General features: G+C 39.1%; 1 protein-coding gene across 1 annotated transcript in view; it reads left to right on the forward strand.

Annotated features, from left to right (window-relative positions):
- Positions 1–21519, forward strand: part of LOC130582073 (bridge-like lipid transfer protein family member 1) — a 72467-nt gene that overhangs the window by 111 nt on the left and 50837 nt on the right. Inside the window, exons 2-10 of the mRNA XM_057380561.1 lie at positions 7380–7509; positions 10232–10348; positions 11721–11799; positions 12415–12479; positions 15609–15795; positions 16942–17023; positions 17667–17860; positions 20214–20293; positions 20693–20843. Of these exons, the coding sequence (XP_057236544.1) occupies positions 7413–7509; positions 10232–10348; positions 11721–11799; positions 12415–12479; positions 15609–15795; positions 16942–17023; positions 17667–17860; positions 20214–20293; positions 20693–20843 (1052 nt within the window). The 5' untranslated portion in view covers positions 7380–7412. The remainder of the gene's footprint in view (positions 1–7379; positions 7510–10231; positions 10349–11720; positions 11800–12414; positions 12480–15608; positions 15796–16941; positions 17024–17666; positions 17861–20213; positions 20294–20692; positions 20844–21519) is intronic.

Here is a 21519-nt window from a genome sequence, read left to right on the forward strand (position 1 = left end):
AGCCGGGACCGGGCTGCCCTCCGCTTCCCACCGGGATGGRCCCGGCGCGGAGGGGTCGGCCCCGCCGCTTGCCTTGGGCCTGCCGGGAACACGCAGCCGCCCCCGCGCCGGGAGGAGCCCCGGTTCGGTGCRGGGTTCCGCCGGGCCGGGACGGGGACGAGGCCTGGTGTTCATCTGTCCGCCCCGGAGGGTGGTGTGGTGRCCCCCGGTGCCGGTCCCGCCGTGCTTTCCGTGGTGTCGGCCGCTTCCCGGGGGAGCGGTGGGAGGGGAGGCTCCTCCGGTGTCGGGGATTCCGTGTTTTCCCTTTGGCGTGGGTTATCGCCGTGCAGAAGGGGTGTGAGGCCAGGGGGCGGCAGCTCAGGCGCCTCCAGTTGTGTTTGGCCTGCGAGGGAAGTTTCCYTGTGCTGGTCCCTGGGCGGCGTGAGGCGATCTCTGCCAGTGCCTCTGGTTCTGAGAGTTTAACACACACACAGTGACTGAACACGGCGTGCACCTGCTTTTTGGTGTGTCTAAAGCTGTAATGGTAATGACACGTAATGGTGTTATGATAACGTGCTTGCACTTCGCGTTATCAATAAAAAACTCCACATAATTATCAGTGTAACATGCACATAACATATATAATACATAACATAACATTGATACGGTGGAGATGTGTTTTGGAGGTGGCTATGTAGCAAATATCCCAGTCACAATCTATGTCTGGATTGGTTTCCCATCTTAAAACACATTTCCTCAGCAGCTTTCACTCAACTTTGTGAAAACTTCCAAAGTTGGTAGTTTGCCACACCGTGTAACTTTATCAGGTCAATATTGAAAAGGCCACGGTTGTTGCCATGTGAGTTCTTCTGTTGTGTCATTTAATCCATTAATTCTGCTTTTCTGTCTTGTTCTATTCATTGCAGCCGTGCAGGGCTTTTTCCCCCCACTGCTTTTTATGTGTAGTAACCAGCTAAACAATGGGGCCAGAAATTTTGGCAACTGAGAAGAAATACTGGAGTGTAGGAGGGAATATTCTTCTTGTTTGTAAAAGTATGTCAATAGGTTATTCAAACAGTCATTGATAAAAACAGTACTGAGCATCCGGTAAGGCAGTTGGCTCTGAATGGGTGTTCAGGGATGTTTGCTTAGCATCACGGCCTGGATTTGCACCATTTGACAGTGTTCGTGGGTAGGTTTTGCTCGTGGTGGGTCATCTGGGGTTGTGTGAAGGTATGGACACGTTCAGGGAGAGCTCTCATCCTTGTGTGTGGCATGCTGAAGTCACTCAGCCTTTTGGGAATGCTGTTAGAGAACTCTGACATGTGCAGTGAGCATCAGCTGCTGTTTGGTGATTGCTCTTTTGCACCATTTTATCCCGTSGGAAATAGGCAAGAGTTTAGTGCTTTCTGTAAGCAATGGGCAGAGTTATTTATCCTGTGTTTACTGTGAAGCGTGATACCCTCTCCTGGTAACTTCTTCCCTTCTCAGACAACTTATTGTAGCACTTGTTGCTGCACCAAAATCTTTGTGGTGACTCCAGGCTGGGATCAGCCTATAGGCCTTTCATGATGATGGTATTTGTAGCTACAAGACTGACTTTTAGTTTGATTTATGGCAGACTTCCCTTTTCCCTAAATTGTGCTGATGTGTCAGAGRAGAAATTTAGAGGATGTATACTTCTGGAAAAACTCATAGGTAAGGAGTAGATGCCATGGTTWCATAGAATATTTCAAAGGTACAGTACTGAAGCTCAAATTAAAAAAGGGCCAGGCCCCAAAGGGAATATTTTTATTTTTCTTTCTAAGTTGAGGAGTGAGCGTGTGGGAAATTCTTTTTATTTCTACTGTTATGAGCCTTTAGGTTGCATGATTTGTGGGTTTTGGGTTTTTTTTTTTTTGGTTTTGTCCTTTTTTTTTCCTCTGCAGCATCAAAGCCTGGCAATGTAGCAGGAACAGAACCATCTTAAAGTTTTAAAACTTAAATGAAAAATCATTCCAAGTTCTGTCAGGCATTCCTAGGATGGCAGTGGAGTGCTGCAGGAGTGCTGTGTGTTGGTTGCCATAGCAGGAATTTGTCTTTGATCTCTTCTGTAGGAAAACTCATGTCCTGTACTATTAAAAGCAGATAAACAAAAGATACCACTTGTGCTGTGAAGTTCTACCTCATTGGGTAGGCTATTGTGAGAATGATTTTTATCTTGTATCTTACAGTTCCTTTGAGTGTGCTTTTATTTTGATTTAATTAATTTTGAAGTRGACCTGTTATTTACTAAGCTACTGTAGTGCAAATTTTGTTTAACTAAGGCTTTAACTAAGGCACACCGGCTCAACCAGGTGTGGCTCTGCTGGGCTCTGCTTTYGGTTCAGCTGCTTCTGCTGGAGGTTGTAGCAGGATTTCATTAGTATAATTAAAACATTTGTTTTGTTTRCAGTTTACCGCTAGTGGGACTTMGAGCACTGGCAGACAGGGAGGAAAATAGACCTGAATCTTTGCTCTTTTCTTAAAAAACACAGARTTCTTAATTTTAATTGGGTGTCAGGTATGAAGACGACGCAGCATGTCCCATGGCAGAATTGCTCTATGGGTGCTGTCACTTCCCTTGGCTTTTTTTTGGGGTATTTTTTTAAGAACAACTTTCCTTCTCTTGCTTCCTCTTTCCTTTGCTTGTTGACTGAAGAGTCGCTGAGTTTCCTAAGCTGTGCTGGTGTGGGTTTGAAGTGTTTGACCTAGCTGAACAGTTTTGGGACAGGTGCCAARGTTGGCAGCTTTTTGTTTTGTGAGATATGCATTATGTTCCTCTGRGTGCTGACAGTGTGAGGATATCCTTAGAGGAGAATTCAGTCCAGTTGTGTTCTGTGTTTGTGAGCCTCYTTTCTAATATAATTAATTTATCTAAAGCTCTGATTTCATAGCTGAAGTACTGGAGACCCTTTGGAAGGCAGTGTTGGAGTGGGTAATGCAAAAATGCCTTTTCTTTTCTTTAGGGAACTGCCTTGGGTATGGCTTCTTTTTTGGAGATGAGGCATCCAGACATGTTATCTGCATTCATGTATTTACAGCAGGTGGATTTTCCTCCTGCCATGTAATGTGTCACTTTGGGTGTAATTGTAACTGCACTGATTTATAATTGCTGCAAAAGTTGGGAGTTGAGTATCCTCAGAATGGTAGTTACCTSTAATAACACCAATTAACCAAGCACTTCATTTCTGTGAGGATCTGAGGGATATGTCTGGCAAATTTAAACTCCTGGTTTATTCCCCCTGTGAATTCCAGCAATWATAAGGGAATTGGCTGCATCCATTATTTCCCTTCCTACTTCATAACCATTTAAAAGTATTTCTTCTCTATATGAAATGCCAGTTTTCCCACACCTTTGGATACTCATTATATTCAGCTGTTTCTACAAGGACTTGCCATGAAAACAGCTTTACAAAGGATATGATGAACAGACTTTTTTTTTTTCTTTCTCCTTTTCTTGCCTACCTCAAGACCCACATCACCCTAATGCTCCCAGGCACCGAGTAAAACATTTGTTCTGTCTGTCCTCAGCTGTAGGTGCAGGACAGACCTTTTATAGGTTGCTGCAGCTGTCCCTGCCAAGTGRCTGCACTCTGGTGACTGAGAGCCCGGTCACCGAGCTTCTGGTTTCTCTCCTGCCAGCTCTTGCATAAATGCATACCTCCTATAAATTTTCAATGACTTAGCTCAAGCAGAGGTTTGTTCGTGGTGTTGAGTTAATTTGCCAGGCTGAGGTTAAAATGAGTTTACCTATCTGATGCGATTGAAATGAGTTTATAAAGATTAGGAGCAKCTGCTTTTCAGTTTTTGGCTTGTTAGCGATGGAATATTTGCGCTTAAAATTGGATTGGGCTTGTGACRCTGGAAGCAGGCTGAAAATGAAGTGCATCCCCCTAGGATTGTAATTTCTCTTGCATCTTTTTAGTACTGTGAAAATGGATCAATGTGTGACACAAGTAATTAAAATTCACTTTGTAAAGTCTGCTAAGTTTGTGTATCTGCTATGAAGAGAGCCTGTCTGACCACAGGGTGCAACTTTACAGTAATATCAAACCCTCACATCTTCAAGCCAGTCCAGTKCCTGCTTTGAGCCTGCTAAGTGCTCCAAACATGCACAACCTGAAAAGCAGGCCCTGAGAATTTCAGTTTGGGCATCATAAATAAGGGACTTGGCCTTTATCTCTCCTTGCTTCAGAGGTTCATTTGCAGAAAGACGACTACATGATGCCCCAAAAGGCTGCTGTGAAGATAAAATATGAGTATCAGGGTTCTGTCACCTCAGTGCTGCAGATTCTTCCTTTTCYCTTGTCCTCTTCCCAGGAGAAACCTAATACATTTTGTGTTTATTAACATGGTATGTGGTAAATGTGATCCATGAGTGATATAACAAATAGTAAAAATATGCTTAAAAAGTAAGGCAGGGGGAAAGGGAAATAAATCCAAGCAGTTATGGTTTTGGACTATATTTCTGCATGCTGACTGAGCTATTCATCACAAAACAGCAGAGACCTTGAGAAAARATTATAAATAAATGCATAGATACAAATGTTCTGGGTTTCCGTTCCTCTTTGTTACATTTTCTTTTGTGTATTTGCGTGGTTGGCAAGACTCAGTTTCRCACATGGACTTGGGTCTTGTCATTCAAACAGTAATTCCTTAAYGTTTGTAGAGTTTACTTCACAAGAATGCAGTAGGCAGCATGAAAGAACATTCCAGGCTCAGCAACTTGTGAGCTGCTCCTGGAGAGTGCAACAGTTTGGTCTGATTGCAAAGTGAAGTTTGCACTCTGGAGTAAATGTAACAAGAGTGTGCGTAGTGAGGGGCCTGCAGGATTTAAACCAATGTTATAGTGTATAGGGTGGAAAGTGTGTAGGACTGCGGACAGAAAGCAATACTGGTTACTGAAAGTAGCAAATATCTGTCCTGAAAAGACTGCATCTGTTCCTCTGAACAATCCTGATGAAGAGATCCTTCACCTTCATCCTCTGGGCTTTCTAAATGCCCAGGGACGTTATCAACGGCGTGTACTCCTTAAGTCTCTGCTTGCATCCCCTTTCTATTGCAGTAATTCATAATCTGAGTGGATTAAGCATCTGATTGCCCTGAGAGGTGTGTTGAGAGCTCGCATCCAGTGCAGGTGTTGCTATTGCCTGATTTTGGGTGGTTACACCTTTATTGCCAGCATCCTGTTCCACAGGGGACTTGATCAAGGACAAAGACCTAACAAAAGAGAAAAAAAGTAAGTCAGTAGGCCAGGGTGTTAAAGGATCATTTTTGAAGCACCACTATGATATATTGATGCATGATGACTGATGGAAGATTCCTGAATTTATTTGCATGCAGGTAGTTAAAGTGTCCCAGAAAAAAATTCCAAGTATATCTAGTTTATGGTTATGGATGGTGATGACAGAAAAAATGATGAGTAGTGTCTTTATTTAAGTAGCTACATACCAGGATCCAATGCTTTCCGTCTCCAAGCTTCTTGCCACAGTCCTATTTAATGATTTTTAATGTCTTGTCTCAGTATCACATAATGTTAGGTGATAATTTCTTACAAAAAAGCACCATGGTTTGCTTCCTTGAGGAGTTAAACAGTGGCAGTGTTTGTTGAGGTAACAGATGGGCATTCCTCACCKACTGACAGCATTTCCATGGTTGTCTTGATCACAACAGAATGACTCTGTTATCCTTTGGTAAGAAAGGGAGAGAAGGAGTTCTTCCATCCTCTTGAGCTGTTGTTTTTGGTTTCTCCCTTTCCCCTGTTTCAGGGGTTAAACGCTCCTGGAGGCTGCCTGCAGAGGCATCATCTGCTTCATCATACAAACTGACATAAGGCTTTTTTATTAAGGTACTGTGCATGTCTTAAAGCAAATCACAGTGCCATTGTGTGATTTAATTTGCTCTTCTGAAGTCCCTTCTAAAACGATGGCTCCTTTTTTCAAGTCTGTGTATGTGTGTGTGATGCTTATTCCWCCCCTTTGCAGGGGAGTGAGTTGGTAGCTTTCTTATCATCCCTGCTGGAAACGGGTGTTGGTTCATTGTTTTTTTTTTTATTGTTTCCTTTTGCTGCTCTCATGTTCTTTCCTCCCCATTCTCTTTCTTCTTACAGAAGGGGTAATGAACAAATTATTAGCACTTTTCTTGGGACTATACTCCTATTAGCTCAAAACACAGGCTGTTGGTTCAGGGTACAACAAGAGAAACAAGTGCAATAAAGGCAGATTTTTCCTACTTCTTCCACATTTTATTTTCCAGTTGCAATAACAAGAGTAGTATTTGTATTAAAGGAAAAAATAGATTAATTGCCATGCTTATTGCTAACATTTCCAAATATTGTTACTTATTATTATATATAATATACTTATTGTTATACTTAGTTTTTCAGCAGCATAACAGCTTTTGAATAATAAGGACTCATCCATGTTACTTAGTCTGATGTTCTAGAGCCCTGATGGAGAGACCATCAGACACTTCGTGACAAAGGGAAATAAAATCTGCTCCTATTTTTTGAGGGCTSAATACTGTCAGTAAGACAGGCTGCCAGGAGCTGGAAGGTGTTAGAAAAKAGAAGAAAGAAAAAGCAGAATTAATGTCTCTCTTTTTGCAAGAAGATTTGACAGGTAACATCCAAGGGGGAAGACTTCAAATGAAACCAATGCAACAAAAATACTGCTTTGTAATTGCAGATGTTGCTGCATTGAGCAACTCCCTGCTAATCACATGTAATTAATATAACCCCATTGCAAGGTGATTTATGGGTGGTTTGAAGAAATGTGTAAGATCAGGACTGGTTTTCTTTGTAGCAAATCCACCTGGTGGTCAGTTTTTATAAAATCACGCMAATCCATCCTAAAGCAGAATGGACCCAGTGGATTAGGAGATGTTGGGAATTTTCCATAACTCCTGGAAATGTCTGATTTGGGCTTTCTTTCTGCAAGGGCAGGATTTTATTCTCACGTTACATATTTGCATGTTAGTAGACTTAGTACAGATTCGTTTTTACTTGCATGTTCAGTTACCTTTTGACTTCCTGCTGTGGCACAACAGTTTTAGACATTTATTTGCTTTTATATGTTTTACAAGGTACTAAATTTGGAGAACATATCATGGGATTTTGTTGATACGTAATTTGTTTGGGGCAGTCACGTGCCTGGAAACTGTTCCAGAGAGATGAGTGGAAGTATTTTTGGAACTTTAGAGTAGAAGAAGAGGTAGCTGAGAATTGTGAATMTRTTATKGAAGGAATAAAACKATAATGTTCATATTTGTGTGAAACRGACTGCTGGCGATGATTTAACATGGTACATAGTCATTTTTTCCAAATGTACTGTGCTTGTTACTCATTTTGGTTTTCATATGTACTTTTTTTTTTCCTGCAGTTCTATAGGTGCTGATGCAAAAACAGCTTAGCAATGGATCAAAGAAAAAATGATAGTTTTGTCCCAAGTATCACGCAGTTGGAAGACTTCCTGACAGAACATGACTCCAACGTGGTTTGGCTGTTAGTGGGTAAGGTTAACCTCTTCTGTTTTGGTTGAATTTCTATTATAATATCATAACAAAGGATTAGSATGACAGCCAGCTACAATAACTTCCTTATACCAATATGTACSTACCTGCCATTTAATATGGTGCAGTTTGGAAAGTGATCTGAAGACTATTGTGTTTAATGACACAGCTTCCAGCCTAAATTGTGTGCCACAATGAGCCTTTAAGCCAAGCTGTCATGTAATCAGTTATGAGCTGGATTTGTAAATGTGTCAGATTTAGACATGCTAATTTTTTTATAACACTGGTGCTTATATTTATGTAGGTASTTTTATTTTCTTAATCTATAAAACAAGTGGATCAAGGAGAGCAAAACAAATATGAAGTTTTACTCAGGTCTGGGTGAGAATACTACAAGTGTGCAATGAATTCAGACTTGTACAATGTAGATAATGCTTGCTTTTCAGCCTTGACTCTTGGACTTGGAGTGAGGGGCAGCACAGGAACAACGTTTTCACTTTCACTTTTGACAAGTTAAGGCAGTCTGCTGGCTATTGCCATACTGGAATTATTTTTCAATAGGCCAAATTAAATGGAAAGGACAGATAAATGARCTGAGGGTGCTTCCTGTTTGTTATTTTTTTTCACTTTTAATGTGTTGAAATGGAAASTTTGTAYWMAACATAGAGTTCTCTGTGTAGTCAAGATGAAAATAGGGGAAGTCACTGATAGTAACTCATGGTAAAACATGGAACAGATGCAAATATATGTGAAAGATCTGTCTTCAAAAGCTTATGAGGCTTACTTCCTCTTATGAGGTTTGGATAGAAATGCATTCAAGTGACGTTTATTAACTGTCCCAGTTTCAACCAGCCTTTCCTCCTTTGCTTTTATCAGCTGACCTATGGCATCCTGTTCTAAGAGTGCATTAAAAGATATCAGTAATTTCCTCTCCTGAATGCTGAAACAGCTAACTATTGGTCTCAGTAAAAGGTGTTGAAATACATAAGCATGCTTGTCAAAGAGCTGTTGCTCACTTCTGGAATAATTCTAAAAACCACATGCAGTAAAACTTTGGAAATGTAATTTCCAAACTGTGGTTCACGTGAAGAGGCTTTTAAAATGAAGAAAAGTGGAATTATTGTGGACTTTATGGGATTTGGTGAGGGAAAAGGCTACAGCTGTGGCAGAGGTGAGACTAGTGGTGAAGGTAGTGGATGAGGACTGGAAATTGCACTGGTTTCCCGATTTTTCTCAGTATGTTGTCACCTTARGAGGGCACCTTCTTGACTTCAGCTCTCTAGAAGTACCTAGTTGAACTTTAATCTCAAATGAAGCTTTATTGCTAGAATGGACCCTCAGAGTGAGTCAGCTCACCTTTCTCCTTCCCCACGGAGGCCCAGCAGTGAGGAGCTGGCTCATCTGAACGCTGTCCTTGGAGTGTGCCTTCCCTCAATGCCAGCTGGAGTTTCTTTCCTGGGATGTGGCTTTCACCCTGCCTGCTCTTTCCCGTGTAATCACCCACACAGATTTGGTTTGTTTAACATGTCAAGSAGCTTATTGCCTGAGGGTATGAGCTGCTTGAATTTTGGTCACATTGGATCCATTTTTCAGAAAGGAAAAGACAAAGTCATGCAAGTCTTTTTCACCTTCTCTTTCACTTTGAAGGAAACGTTGTTATGAAGCAGTGGAATATCCCACTGAAAAATAAAAAAGGAACGTAGAATAACAGGATTTTTTTGTAAATATTTTGTTGTTTTATTTTTTTTTTAAGTAATCATCTGAACTCTCTCCGAAGTGAGGGTGCCATGCCCCTACCTCTGTCTGCACTTTAGATTTCCCGTAAAAGGGACAGTAAATATGATTTTTAGCATAAATGAAAAGCTTCTGTTACAAAGTTCACCTTTTTTCTACTCTGCTTTGGGTGAAACAGAATGGTAATTATCGTAAAGTGAATTAGAACAAGTCCATTCCTTGGTASTGTCACTCCTTTTGGGTTTGTCCTTCTGGAAGCTTTGAGAACCCTTGTAGTTAGAAATAGGTTACTAGCTCTTAATCAACTAAAGTAAAAATTACTTTGGGGATTAGYAGACCTAATTTTTTTTTTTTAAACCTGTGTCTCATTGGATTGGTATTTCCTTTTTTTCCTATCAAATTCAGTGCCTGAACTGTTGAGATATGAGCTAACCCAAGGGCTGGTAYGTTTCTCTCAGGATACAGCCCTTTAGGAAATAGTTTCATGATAATATTATTTCCTGTGATAATATATGAAAGACTAGAAATTTAAGTTGCTGTTGACAAATTGGAGAAGAGTAGCGAGGGGATGTAGTATGACTTTGGTGGTGTTGGGGTTTTTTTTAGGGTGTTCCGACATAAAAGTCCATGTGGGATAATGCATTTTACTATTCCATCATGATTACTGAACCTCTTGAATTATGAATGATGTAATGAAATGCATAGTACCTTCTGCATGTCCTCTGGGAGGGCAGGTTTTTTTATATTAGGGAATGGAAGAGCAGTGAAGAATCTGTATTTTTCTGGGCTTCCCATTTCCCCCTTTCCTCCCATCTCTTCACACCCTTCTCACATAATTTCTCTGAAAACATGCATTAAAGTGTCCCATCTCCAAATTTTTTGGAGAGCAGGACGAACACTGCTATGCCTTGTAGCCCTAGTAGGTAAGGTTTTTATCTGGGTCAGTGTATTTTAAAAAGTGCTTTAATTAATTGTAATCTTTCAACAGCAACRATATTGTCCTGTGGATGGATTATCTACCTAACTTACTATAATTCCCGGAACATTGGACTCATTTTAACATTGGTTCTTAACAGATTGTATAAACATGGCTACATCCATATTGGTAAGTTGTGATTAATATAATGACACTCTTTTCTGTTGCTTTTTATTATGCCTCAATTTTAAAAASTTGAAGTTTTCCTTTGTTAGATTAATTTGAAAATGTTCGCTATGCTGTATACTCAAAGTAGAGACTCGAGCCTTGAGTCCCTGTTCCAGCACTGTCCTTGCTTTCTAAATAAGCTGTCAGAACAACTAATCACAAGTTGATCCATACTGGGACTGTGATATGTGGAATTGATACTGGCTAGAACATTTTGCATCAAAAATCCATTAACTTTTTATTAAAATATTTTACACCTTTTTGAATAAAACAGGTCAGTACAAATCACTTGGGCACTCACCCACTTACAAAAATATCTGGTGCTGAGTCACAGGGGCCTGTAGCCCACAACCTAACTGCTCACACTTTTAATTTCTTTCACTTACTCCTCTGCCTTCCTCTGTCTGCTTCAGAGAATAGCAATCACTTTTGGTTCTGGACTTTTTCTGCAGCTCTTTGTGATAAAATGTAGTGAAAACTTWAAAGCAAAAAATCCCACCCACACCTGGCCTGCCAGAGACACCTCTGCAATTCATTTGTTTGTGTCCTCAAGAATCCAAGAACTGTATTCCAAACCATCTTCAAATCCAGGCTTTTTGAAGAGCAAAAATTAAACACTTAGTGGCTGCTGCGTTTGCTCTATAGAGTTTTATTAAWATTTCCCTGTGAAATTTCCATTAAATAAGGACAGCTGATCTAGCTGGCCAAATAGGTGGTATTCTTTTTAAACCTCATCAGCAAGTAGAACATAACATTAATTAAATCCCATGATTTATAGCTTGGTTTCAGTTGTTTAATGTTGATTTTTTTTTTTCCAATCTATGGTTTACTTAACTTTCTGTGGGTGAGATGAAAACCCTTAAGAAAAATCTGGACTATTGCATTACCTGCTGGTCTTTTCATGCTCATTAATCCTTCCTGCCTTAAACATAATTTGCCATAATAATTGGACTGAAATGCTTATAGCCATTTTAAAGTTTTTAAAAATAGTCCATCAGGAATCATTTCTCTGATTATGGCCTTGCACACAACGGCTTGGAACTATAAATGTTCCAAACAGCTTTTCTAGCTCTTTTCACAAGCTTTGCAAGGCACCTGGATGTTTCTGAGTGACTCATGTGCCTCAGGGGTTTGGTTGTATGGTTGGGTGGTGCCAAACCCAGCATCCTTTGGTTGTGTACTTTGTCTTGTGTGTTCTGARTCTCTGACTTCTYTTCTAAGGGAAAACTCAAGATATCWGGTTAACCCATTTCAGRTAATTGAATGCTGTATTCTGTCTGCTCACAAAATCAACGCCTTTAGGCTAACAAGGACTTTCTTTTTTTATAATTAGGTTCCTTTTCATTCTCTGTGCTCTCTGGGAAAGTCATGGTCCGTGAAATCTATTTCATCACAGAGGACATGTCCATCAGGTACAGATTTCCAAGGGAGTCCCCCTTCTAAATTAGGCTTTTAAATGGATGTCTGAATAGCACAAACCAAAATGCAGTCTTACAAATGAGCAGCATGTTTGTAAGTGTTAGACTGTCTCTTTTGGTGGTAGTATTTAACACTCCTACATACTTGTTAACTCATTTGCTGCTTTAGCCTTATCATTTGGAAGTGAGTGCTGGATAAGATTGTAGTTGTCCTTAATATCTGCCAAATAAACCACTACAGAGTGTGAAGGAGAGCTATTTTTTTCATTTATCTTTAACTCCTTCATGCTCCTGCATATGGAAGATTGATGTTGGCCAAATAGTTGGCATTTATTTACTGAGATTCAAAATAATTTKTTTCGTGAACTGCATGCCAGCAAATAGTTTGTAGTTTTGATTCCTGGTGTCAGATTTGGAAAGCCTTGAGGAGGCAGTGGATATGGGAWTTTATACAAGTTGCAGCTAAAGCTGAAATTGTGTAATACACTGTAATGTTTTGTGCTTTCATGTTGCTYGTACACTGCTGCAGCTGTAGATCTCTGCACAAACTGCATGTGGGGTGTTGGATTATCACTCAACTTCTGTTTTATTCCATTTTATTTGATTTAGAATTCAGGATGGATTTATCATATTTCGCTGGTGGAAGATGTACAACCCTAAGCAGAAGCAGCACGGTAGGTTTTTCAAAACGGTTTCCAAGTTTGAATTTACAGGTAGCTAACAAAAACGCTCTTCCTTTGCACCATCACAGGCAATTGCTTTATTAATATGTACCTGAAGTACATTGRATCCTCAGAAAATATGGATTTGTTCACTGGATGCAGAGTAGATGAAATAAATACAGGTTTCATTATCGGGGACATGAACTTTTCTTCAGACAAGTCATTAATCTTAATAGTAGGCTTCATTAGCTGCAGTCCAAGCATAATTGTCTCTGTATTGAAGCTGATAACTATGATAAATAAAGATGTYCTATGTTCTGGAAGTGATTTTAGTTTCTGAGTTTCAGTGAGTGTTGTGTGTATTTTAGCAAAAGTGTTACTGCATGGGATATCCTTTAGTATTTGACAAGCCTGTGTCTTGATGACATCTGTGGTTACAGAAGTGGGGGAGTGTGAAAAATTCATTTATTTTTCTTCTTTATCTTTGGCTGAAGATGGATGATTAACACAGATGCAAGAGATTAATTGTATCTGCAGAAAACRCAGTGAGAAAGCATAAGTGGCTTAGGGCTGTGTGCTTAATCATTTATAGGATTAGAATGTTGTTGAACAGGGCTTGGGTCTGCCTCTCTTGACTTTTGGAGCCTTCACAGCTCCGTTGCTCATTTAAGAAGGTCCAGAAATGTCAGCTATCTACAGTTGAGTACACTAATTGAGAGGGTCATTGAACTTTGGAGGGCTCTTTTTCCCCCCACCTTGCTTTTGGAAGCAGCTTCTGATGGTGTGAAGCCTCTTAGACTTGTCAGCAAGCTTGTAGAGCTGTTGCTGTGTCAGTAGCAACTCCACAGTGGCAGCAGGGCTGCATGCAGAATGAGTCAGGTGAATGTGAGACACCACTGTGCAGTGATAAGAGCTTGGAGCAGCTCTCATTTCTTTTTACTGAGTGCTGCTCACCCTCTGAGGTGGTAGGRCACAATTCAAAATCTTTATACCATAAAAAAAATCATTCAATAGCTGGAACCTAGTCATAGAGTTAATTAGGTTTTCCGACCACAGGTTAGTGTCCAACAGGTTTTCAGAGGATTGTCTTATCTGTTAGTTAAAACATGTTTCTCTAGTGGCTCACAGAATGAAAAAGTGAACTGAATTTCATGAAATGCAGGTGGTTGTCTGTCCTTCCTCTATGGTGGCATTTTTGATTGGCAAAGTTTTCTGCTGGCTTTTAAGACCACATGATTAGTGAACAAATAATCGAAGTAACCACACTAGTAAGAGGTGTACAGGTCTGATAACGAAGTGATGTGACTGAAATGCTCTTTAAGTATTAAATCATACTGGAACTTGAGAGAAGGTTTTGTATACACTTGAGAAATGGAAGTGGTTTAGGAACAAAAGCTGGAGGATGATGTTGTGGATGGGACACACCCCGATGACTTGGCTTAGGTGCCACAGCACATTATCAATTTTCACATTGCAAAACAATCTGGTAGTTGCTTGTACACAACCTRCATAAATACTTCTTTGAAGCATTCAATATTACAACATCCAGGTTTGCTTGTCTCTTTTTCCTTATCTATTTTTTTTCTTTTCTGAAAGTGTTTTAGCCAGCCAAATTGATGTGTGGAGTTGAAATCCTACTTTTGTTACTAGGAAGAGGAGACGCTTGTCTCTTTAAATCCCCTTTAAAAAAAGAATTAGTACATATGATTCCGTTTAGTTAATAAAGTCTAATGCTTGCCTCCAGGAATTGAAAAATTACATTTATTTGTGTTCTTGATGATACTGAGATCTCCYGGGTGAGCAATTGTGTATCCCGATCTTTGTCCATGTCATTGTTTGCCTGTGTCTTATTGATGCAAGTTAACATTGGCAACAAATGGATTTGATGGTGCTTTTATGAAAACAGGAAGGAACTGAAACTGGCTCATTAACTTTTCTCTGTCTCCTGTTCAAGATAACTGTGATGTCAATGTGTTCTGGAAACTATATATATATRTGTGTATTTATAATACRTGGACATTTCTGGTACTTTAGATGTGGTGGGTAAAATGTGGGTTGGTGTTGTTGGGACRGTATTGCAGAGGTGTTTCATTTTGGGGGACAGATGAGTTTTTATTAAACAGGGTGCACTGAATCAAGCAGGTGTCTCTAAACCTTGGCTCTTGGGCATATCCATTTCTTCTTTTGACCCTGACCACAAGTGTTTGCTCTGAGTTTTTAATTTCTCGTGTCTTTGGGAAATGTTGCCTTCAGTTTGTACCCCCTGAGTTACAGATTTGGGGCTGCTGTAATAAYCATTGATTCTTCAGCTGCCTGAAGTCTGTTTGACTTAAAAAGACCAGATGAGGTTTTTAGAGCAGCTCAGGTCTCCTGAGTCAATGTGTAATGGGCACTCTTTCAACTGGGTAATTAGGGGGAAGTGGTGCGAGCTTTTCCCTCACATTAACTGCATAATTAGGTCACACTTTCTGAGGCAAAAGTATGTCAAAGTATGTCACAGTCAGTGCTGTGTATGATCAGCAGATGTTAAAAGAGGGTTTAAGGATCCGAGAGCCAAGCTGATATAACAGTTAACATTTTAAATTTGTGGAAATGTTGACTGATTGTCACAAATGAGTATGATCCTGTTAGTTCTGCTTATTAATGTTTTCTGTTTCTCTGTGAAAGAAAGCTTTTTCCCMCTTCAGGCATGCTGTACCAGTGAGCTTGGCTAGAAAACCATTTGGGTTTTGAGATTGATTTGATATCGGTGATGTCTGTGCTAAAAAGCAGGAGTTTTCGCCGGGGCTTCTGTGCTGTACATCAAGAGGAATATTGGTTTATTTTCCTATGAGACTGAAAAACTTCATTTACTGTTTTTTTACTGTTTCTGTATGGATTTATGTTTGTATTGGGACCTAGGGGTGAAATGCCATTCAGATTTAATATTTTATATGCAGCTGTCTCTTTTGCCAAGTTTTACTGATTTGCTTAGGGTGTGGTAATTATTTTGTGGCGTTTTTTACTACTTTTTAATAAATACTTCAGTGGCTGTTCAGTACTGTGTGGATTCGTTTTGCAAAATGTACATATTTGAGAAACTGAATATTCCAAGGGAATGTTGAAATAGAATTAGAAACCCTTTTCCTACTATTTGCTTAGATCCAAAGGCAGAAACACGACTCTATATTATGGTGAATGATTTTGAATTTCACGTGTACAACCGCTCTGAGCTTTATGGTCAACTTCAAGAACTGTTTGGCTTGGATCCCACAATCATTCCAGCAAAGAAAGATGATGAGAGAGCCCAWGTAAATGGGAGGCAGAGAACACACGCCAATCTTGAAAGGTAAATAATTATTCATTTTGCAGTTTTGTCAATGCTTTGTTCTGCAAAGTGCCRAACTAATTGGGAAATGTTTTGTTAACGTTGCTCTGGAGGCCAAACGAGGAAAGCACAGTCGAGAGAAATTGCACTGACAAGCCTGACAGTCTGAATCTTTTTCCTTTCCTCAGACTTCCTACCAGTAATAATTAAAAACCACAGCCAAACAAACCAGGCACTCTTGTTTAATGATCAGAGACAGGCTGAAAAATCTATTTGAAATACAGTGTGGAGAGGAAGCATGTGTTGAAGAGGATTATGCTGGCAGAATRATAATGGTTTTGCTCAGTGGAAATAGCAGCTGCCTCAGACATTGAGTAGGCAAAATGTGGGGATCTGTATGGTCTTGTGTACAGCTACACAAACTGCCTTGTGTAAATTCCTCTTTTTGGGGTACCCCATAAAACATGRTGTGGGCTATGTGAGGAGATCCACATGGCTTCTGTGCAGTTCAGCCAGATGTTCAATAATCAGCCTCTGTTTGGGCAGAACCACACCAGACTGATTTACTGTTGGAGCAGAAAAGATCTAATGAGCCTTGAGTCCTTGCACTGCTGCTGGCCAGTTACTGAATTACAGAGTGGGCAGCTGCAGGATGCTGTGGCAGTCCTGAGTTTGAGTGAGGGCTGTGCCTTCCAGCCAGTTTCTTTATGTTTTTCTCTCAAACCATTATTGACAGGCACAGGAAGGATTTCTGCCTTTGAGGAGGATGTGTCTTGGGAAATGAAAAATCCCATGCCTCAACAGGAGTATTTAGAACAGGCCAAGATCCCCTGAGGAAGATTTATTTAACTATTGCTCTGAGTTAAACAAGGCATGCTTGTTTCCTACCTGTGTCAGCACCAAGGTGTAGCTCTGTGTGCTTCCTGCTCTTCTCCCAGGCTTGGGAAGACTGACAGATCATCTGCTAGCAGGTCCCTTACATGAGGCACCCCTCTGGGAAAGATCCCAATATCTGTGCCCTGAAGATCCCTAGAAGAAAAGTTTGATTGGTTCTTTTACAGAAAACATAAAATAATTACAAACCTCCCCTTTTTTTTTTTTTTTTTTTTTTTTTTTATAATAAATTTTTTGTTTTTTTTTTTTTTTTTTTTTTTTTTTTTTTTTTAGTGTTAAAGTCAAAACAGAATCTCAAGACCCTTCCTCTTCATGGAGATCACTTATTCCAGTCATTAAAGTCAATGTGAGCACGGTGAGTGAAATTGTCCAGCTAATGAAAATATTTATGAGTATATGCTTAAAAATTACATTTGCCATTCATTTTTCTTATACATTTTATTTATTGGTTTTGTTCACCTTCTTGCTTTAARAAAAGTTAAAATTACACCATCATCACACACCTGACATAGTCATAAAATCTGCTGGTGCTGGTGGAAGCACAGTTATGTTCTAATTCTAACTTTTGGAAAATACTTTTGTCTTAGATGTGTAATGATTTCAAGAATATCACCAAGGAATTTAATTATGGTTKTTGTACAGTTAGGGTGTGTTGGGTTTTTGGAAGATGTATGGAGTTGTTTTCTTATTTTTCATTTTTCTGCATGTTTTAATAGGGATATTTGGACACATTCTTTAAAAGTTGGTGTTRTTTCCTCCTGCAAAAAACCCCAAACAATGAAAACACCACAGGAAAATGGTTTTTAAGGTGATATGAGAAAAATTGAGAGTTTTATATAAAAGGCAGTACTTTTTGATATGTGCAGGTTATGACCAGAACTTCAGTCCAGACTCTTTATTTGCATGTGGCTGGTTCAACTRCATTTTTATAGGTAAATACTTAAATATAAGAGATGAGTGATTACCAGTGAGTAATTTTGGTTTGCTTTTTGATTTAGGGTCGCTTGGCTTTTGGGAATCATTATCAACCACAAACACTTTGCATTAACTTCGATGATGCCTTTTTGACWTACACCACAAAACCACCTTCAAGCCACCTTGATCAGTTCATGCACATCGTGAAGGGAAAATTGGAAAATGTTCGAGTCATGCTGGTTCCAAGTCCAAGATATGTTGGTCTTCAAAATGATGAGTAAGTTTGGGTCGTTTTTGTATCCATATTATTTTATTACTTATTTTAAGAACGCAAAGAAGAGAATGTTGGTTATATTTTACTCAGTGTATTTAGGAAGTTGATGTTTCTGCCACTGTGAAGGTTTTTAATTTTGGGTRTTTGAAACAATTACTTTATGGAGGAAAGTACTGTTTCTCTGTCTGATTCTAGGTTTTTGTATTTGCATATGTTCTGCTCTATGATTAAATATGGAGTAGTTTAGGATGGAAAGGTTCTTTGAAGGCCATCTAGTTCAAACCCTCTGCAATAAGCAGTGAGATCTTTAACTAGGTTGCTTCAATCAGATTGCTGGTTGGCCCTCCAGCCTGGCCTTGATGTTTCCAGGGATGGAGCATCCTTTGTTCAAGGTCTGTTTTCCTTCTCTCAGGTACTAGAGTTTTGCCAGCACTAAATTTATAGGTTAAATGCAAGGTTTAAGGTGTTGGCTTCTGTAAAGCTGATTCRTGGTTTGGAAAGTTTAAAAAAAAAAGAATCCAAAACCAAAAAAGGGCAAAAGCTGTGTAAAACTTGGTGTAGTGGAAATACTTGGCGTAGTGGGAATCATGTTATCTTATGAAGGCAGATTGCTGATCCTTTCACCTCTGTGTATTCTGCATAAGTGGGGTTATGCAGCTTGAACAAACTGAGGTAAGTCAAACACAAGCCTGAGTGCTTGCATGAAGTAATAAAATAAACTGTACATCATTTGTRTCTTAATTGGCTTTTTATCAGCCAAATCCTGCTGTCTATAATACACCTTTATGTGTTTTTCAAAGAACAGTCTGTGGCTGCATACAGAATCTTACTCTTCCAACATGACGACAAAGGAAATTTCTGCAACTAATATTGAAAACAAACAAGATTAAAGCAAAATAGGATTAAGATACTCAAACTATTAGCTTTWCCTCCTGCTTCCTCTATGTATTTTCTTTTTATGCTCTTACCATCCCTGCAGCTCCTGAAGGCTGAAGGATGGCATCTGTGCACAAAATGTGCTTTAATTTACTGGGTAAATGTAAAAAAATTGACCAGTTCACTGGAAACGGAGAAGGCTTGACTCTTTAGAGCCTGCCCTCTTATGCTGCTTTGGTTTAAAATTTAAGATGGRTATTCTAACTTTCAGAAATTCCTGYAGGCAGTGAATATWTAAAGAACAGCCAAGTGTCTTGATGAAATTTGTRACTGACTGATCAATACATCAAAATTTCACCTTGAAAACTGTCACTTTGTATTATGAGCACCCATTTCAACACCTTCATCACGCTTTGCAAATAAGTCCTCTGAAATCCAAGGAAAGTAAAAAAAGTGTGTTAGGAAAAGCAGGTCAAAGCAGAACAAGTTTGAAGGCAGCAGGCTCAAGGTTCAGGATAGATATTGGGGAATATTTTAAAATGTTGATGATAATCTCATTATCATTCATTGCCATTATCTGGTCTGTATTAAAATATTTGATCTTTCCCTGCTGTTGATACTCTCAAAGTAACCTTAGTTTCAAGGTTTCTACTCTGTTACTTTTGGAGAGTTTCTGGCTGTGCATGGTCTCTGCATCTGCTGTCTTCTTTGTTTCCCAAGATTTCTACCTTTGAAATGAGCTGTGGCAAAATGGGCAATGTGCTTCTAACAGGTCACACTCTTAGACTGTGTCTGTCGTAGAAATTGTCKGCTTTTTTTGTTAAAACTTTTGACAGTGGCTGAAAAGCTGCAGAAGTGTCTTTTGTAGTAAAACCAGAATTTTCATAATGTAATATTACCACTTTAGAATATATTAATATGTAAATTAACATGAGAAAGGGATTGTAATACACCAGTATAATAGTGTCAGGAGAAGCATTTCATCTGTTAGTTTTATCACTTAGATCCTTTTATATTCAGGGAAGTGTTATTAAGGCATAACAGCTTTTTTTTTCCTCTTTTTTATTAACTAATGGTCTAATTACTGAAAGTCTTTTCCCTTTGGTGTAGAAGGCTATTTTAGGAAGAAAACAATTAGCAGGTGAAAGAACAATATAGGACAAGGAGAAAGGAACTCTTGACTGGAAGAAACCCTGAAAGTAAAACTTCAGTAGTTACTTGTGGTTTAAAATATCTGAGAAATACCTTTGTGGAGAGGAACCTGGTATCTTCATGCTTGARTTAACTAAACTTTTAAGTTACTTGATATAATAATTGTAATAATAATAGTAACATTATGATCAAGAGGTTTGGGTTTTTTCTCAAATCATTATGCAAATCCATTTTGCTTAAAATGTTGCATTTAAAATGACTAGAATTCATAAAGATTCATCTTAGCACGTACATTTTAACTCTTTATCTTTGCACTCTTTCATTACAGACCACCAAGGCTGATGGGTGAAGGTTTTGTTGTAATGCAGTCCAATGATGTTGATATTTATTACTACATGGATGAACCAGGTACATTCTGTTAAATACCAAGTTTTGGAGTTTTTTTTAATGATGAAAAATCTCTATGCTGAAMGAGTTGGTGTAAAATTTTGGAGCCAATAGAAGTATGATAAATGTGTTTTTTTTCTGACTGCTGTTAAAGCATTGCCTGAATCTGGAGCAAAGACAACACATTTGGTAATGGTGTGTACAGGTGTAAGATCGGTGGCAATTTTTGATCATTTGTGGTCATATTTCTTGGCCTTTTGCTGGGAGTCTKCATTGAATTGTGTCTTGATATTTAGAAACTGTAGCTGTGTCAAAACTGACATCAGGCTATTTTAATTGTCTTGTGCTTAAGCAAACATTTTCCATGCTCATTTGAAGCAGCTTCCTTTAATAACATGTTTATTATTTTATGTCTTACAGGTCTTGTACCRGAGGAGACAGAGGAAAGTAATGATGGAGAAGCCAGCAATGAAGACAGCAAATTACAGGATCTGCCACCATGCTGGGGTTTGGACATTGTGTGTGGAAAAGGGACAGACTTCAACTATGGGCCTTGGGCTGATAGGCAGAGGTATGACCATGATTTACAGCTTTAATATCTGGCWTTACTGAGAGCTGTCTAAGGTTTCCATCATGTGATTGCTCAGACTTCGGATTTCCATGCCTTAGGGCAGACAAAAGTCTGAAGGAAGAGTCCTGCCATAGTGGTTTAAGATTAGTAAATTCATTGGTGTTTCTCTTGCTGACCTTCCAAAGTTAGGGTCACTCCACAAATTTTCATTAGTTGAGGAATAGATTGCTGATTTTTTTTGTAAGCTAAGGATTTTTACTGTTACCAAGTGTTACATACCTAAAGGTTTAACTTGTTAGTTGGTGATCTTTARATTTCTCGAGCTGCTGTTAGCTAATATGGGAACAAACTGCATGTTGATGAGGACATTTTAGGGTAGCAGAAATGTGCCTATGAAAATAATGAGGGAGGAATAATTTATCCTTACCTGGCATAATCAACTGCTTGATACTATCTCCAAAGCATTTATTATCTAGTTATTTTAATACAAAATACCAGGCTAGAGTTCTGCTGTTCTTCACTTGGCCCTGAATGTTTTGCACATGAGTATTTCTGGTGAAGACAATAGAATTGTTTAGAGAGTAAAGGACTGTTAAGTAAAAGTGACATAATCAGTGCTTTCTCTCTTCTCCCCTATTAATTAYAGGCTGGTACTTGGCCTTCACTAATTCTCCTG

The sequence above is a fragment of the Malurus melanocephalus genome, unplaced genomic scaffold (genome assembly GCF_030028575.1).
Source record: "Malurus melanocephalus ecotype Western Australia unplaced genomic scaffold, MMel_1.1 scaffold_460, whole genome shotgun sequence".
NCBI classification, from domain to species: domain Eukaryota; kingdom Metazoa; phylum Chordata; class Aves; order Passeriformes; family Maluridae; genus Malurus; species Malurus melanocephalus.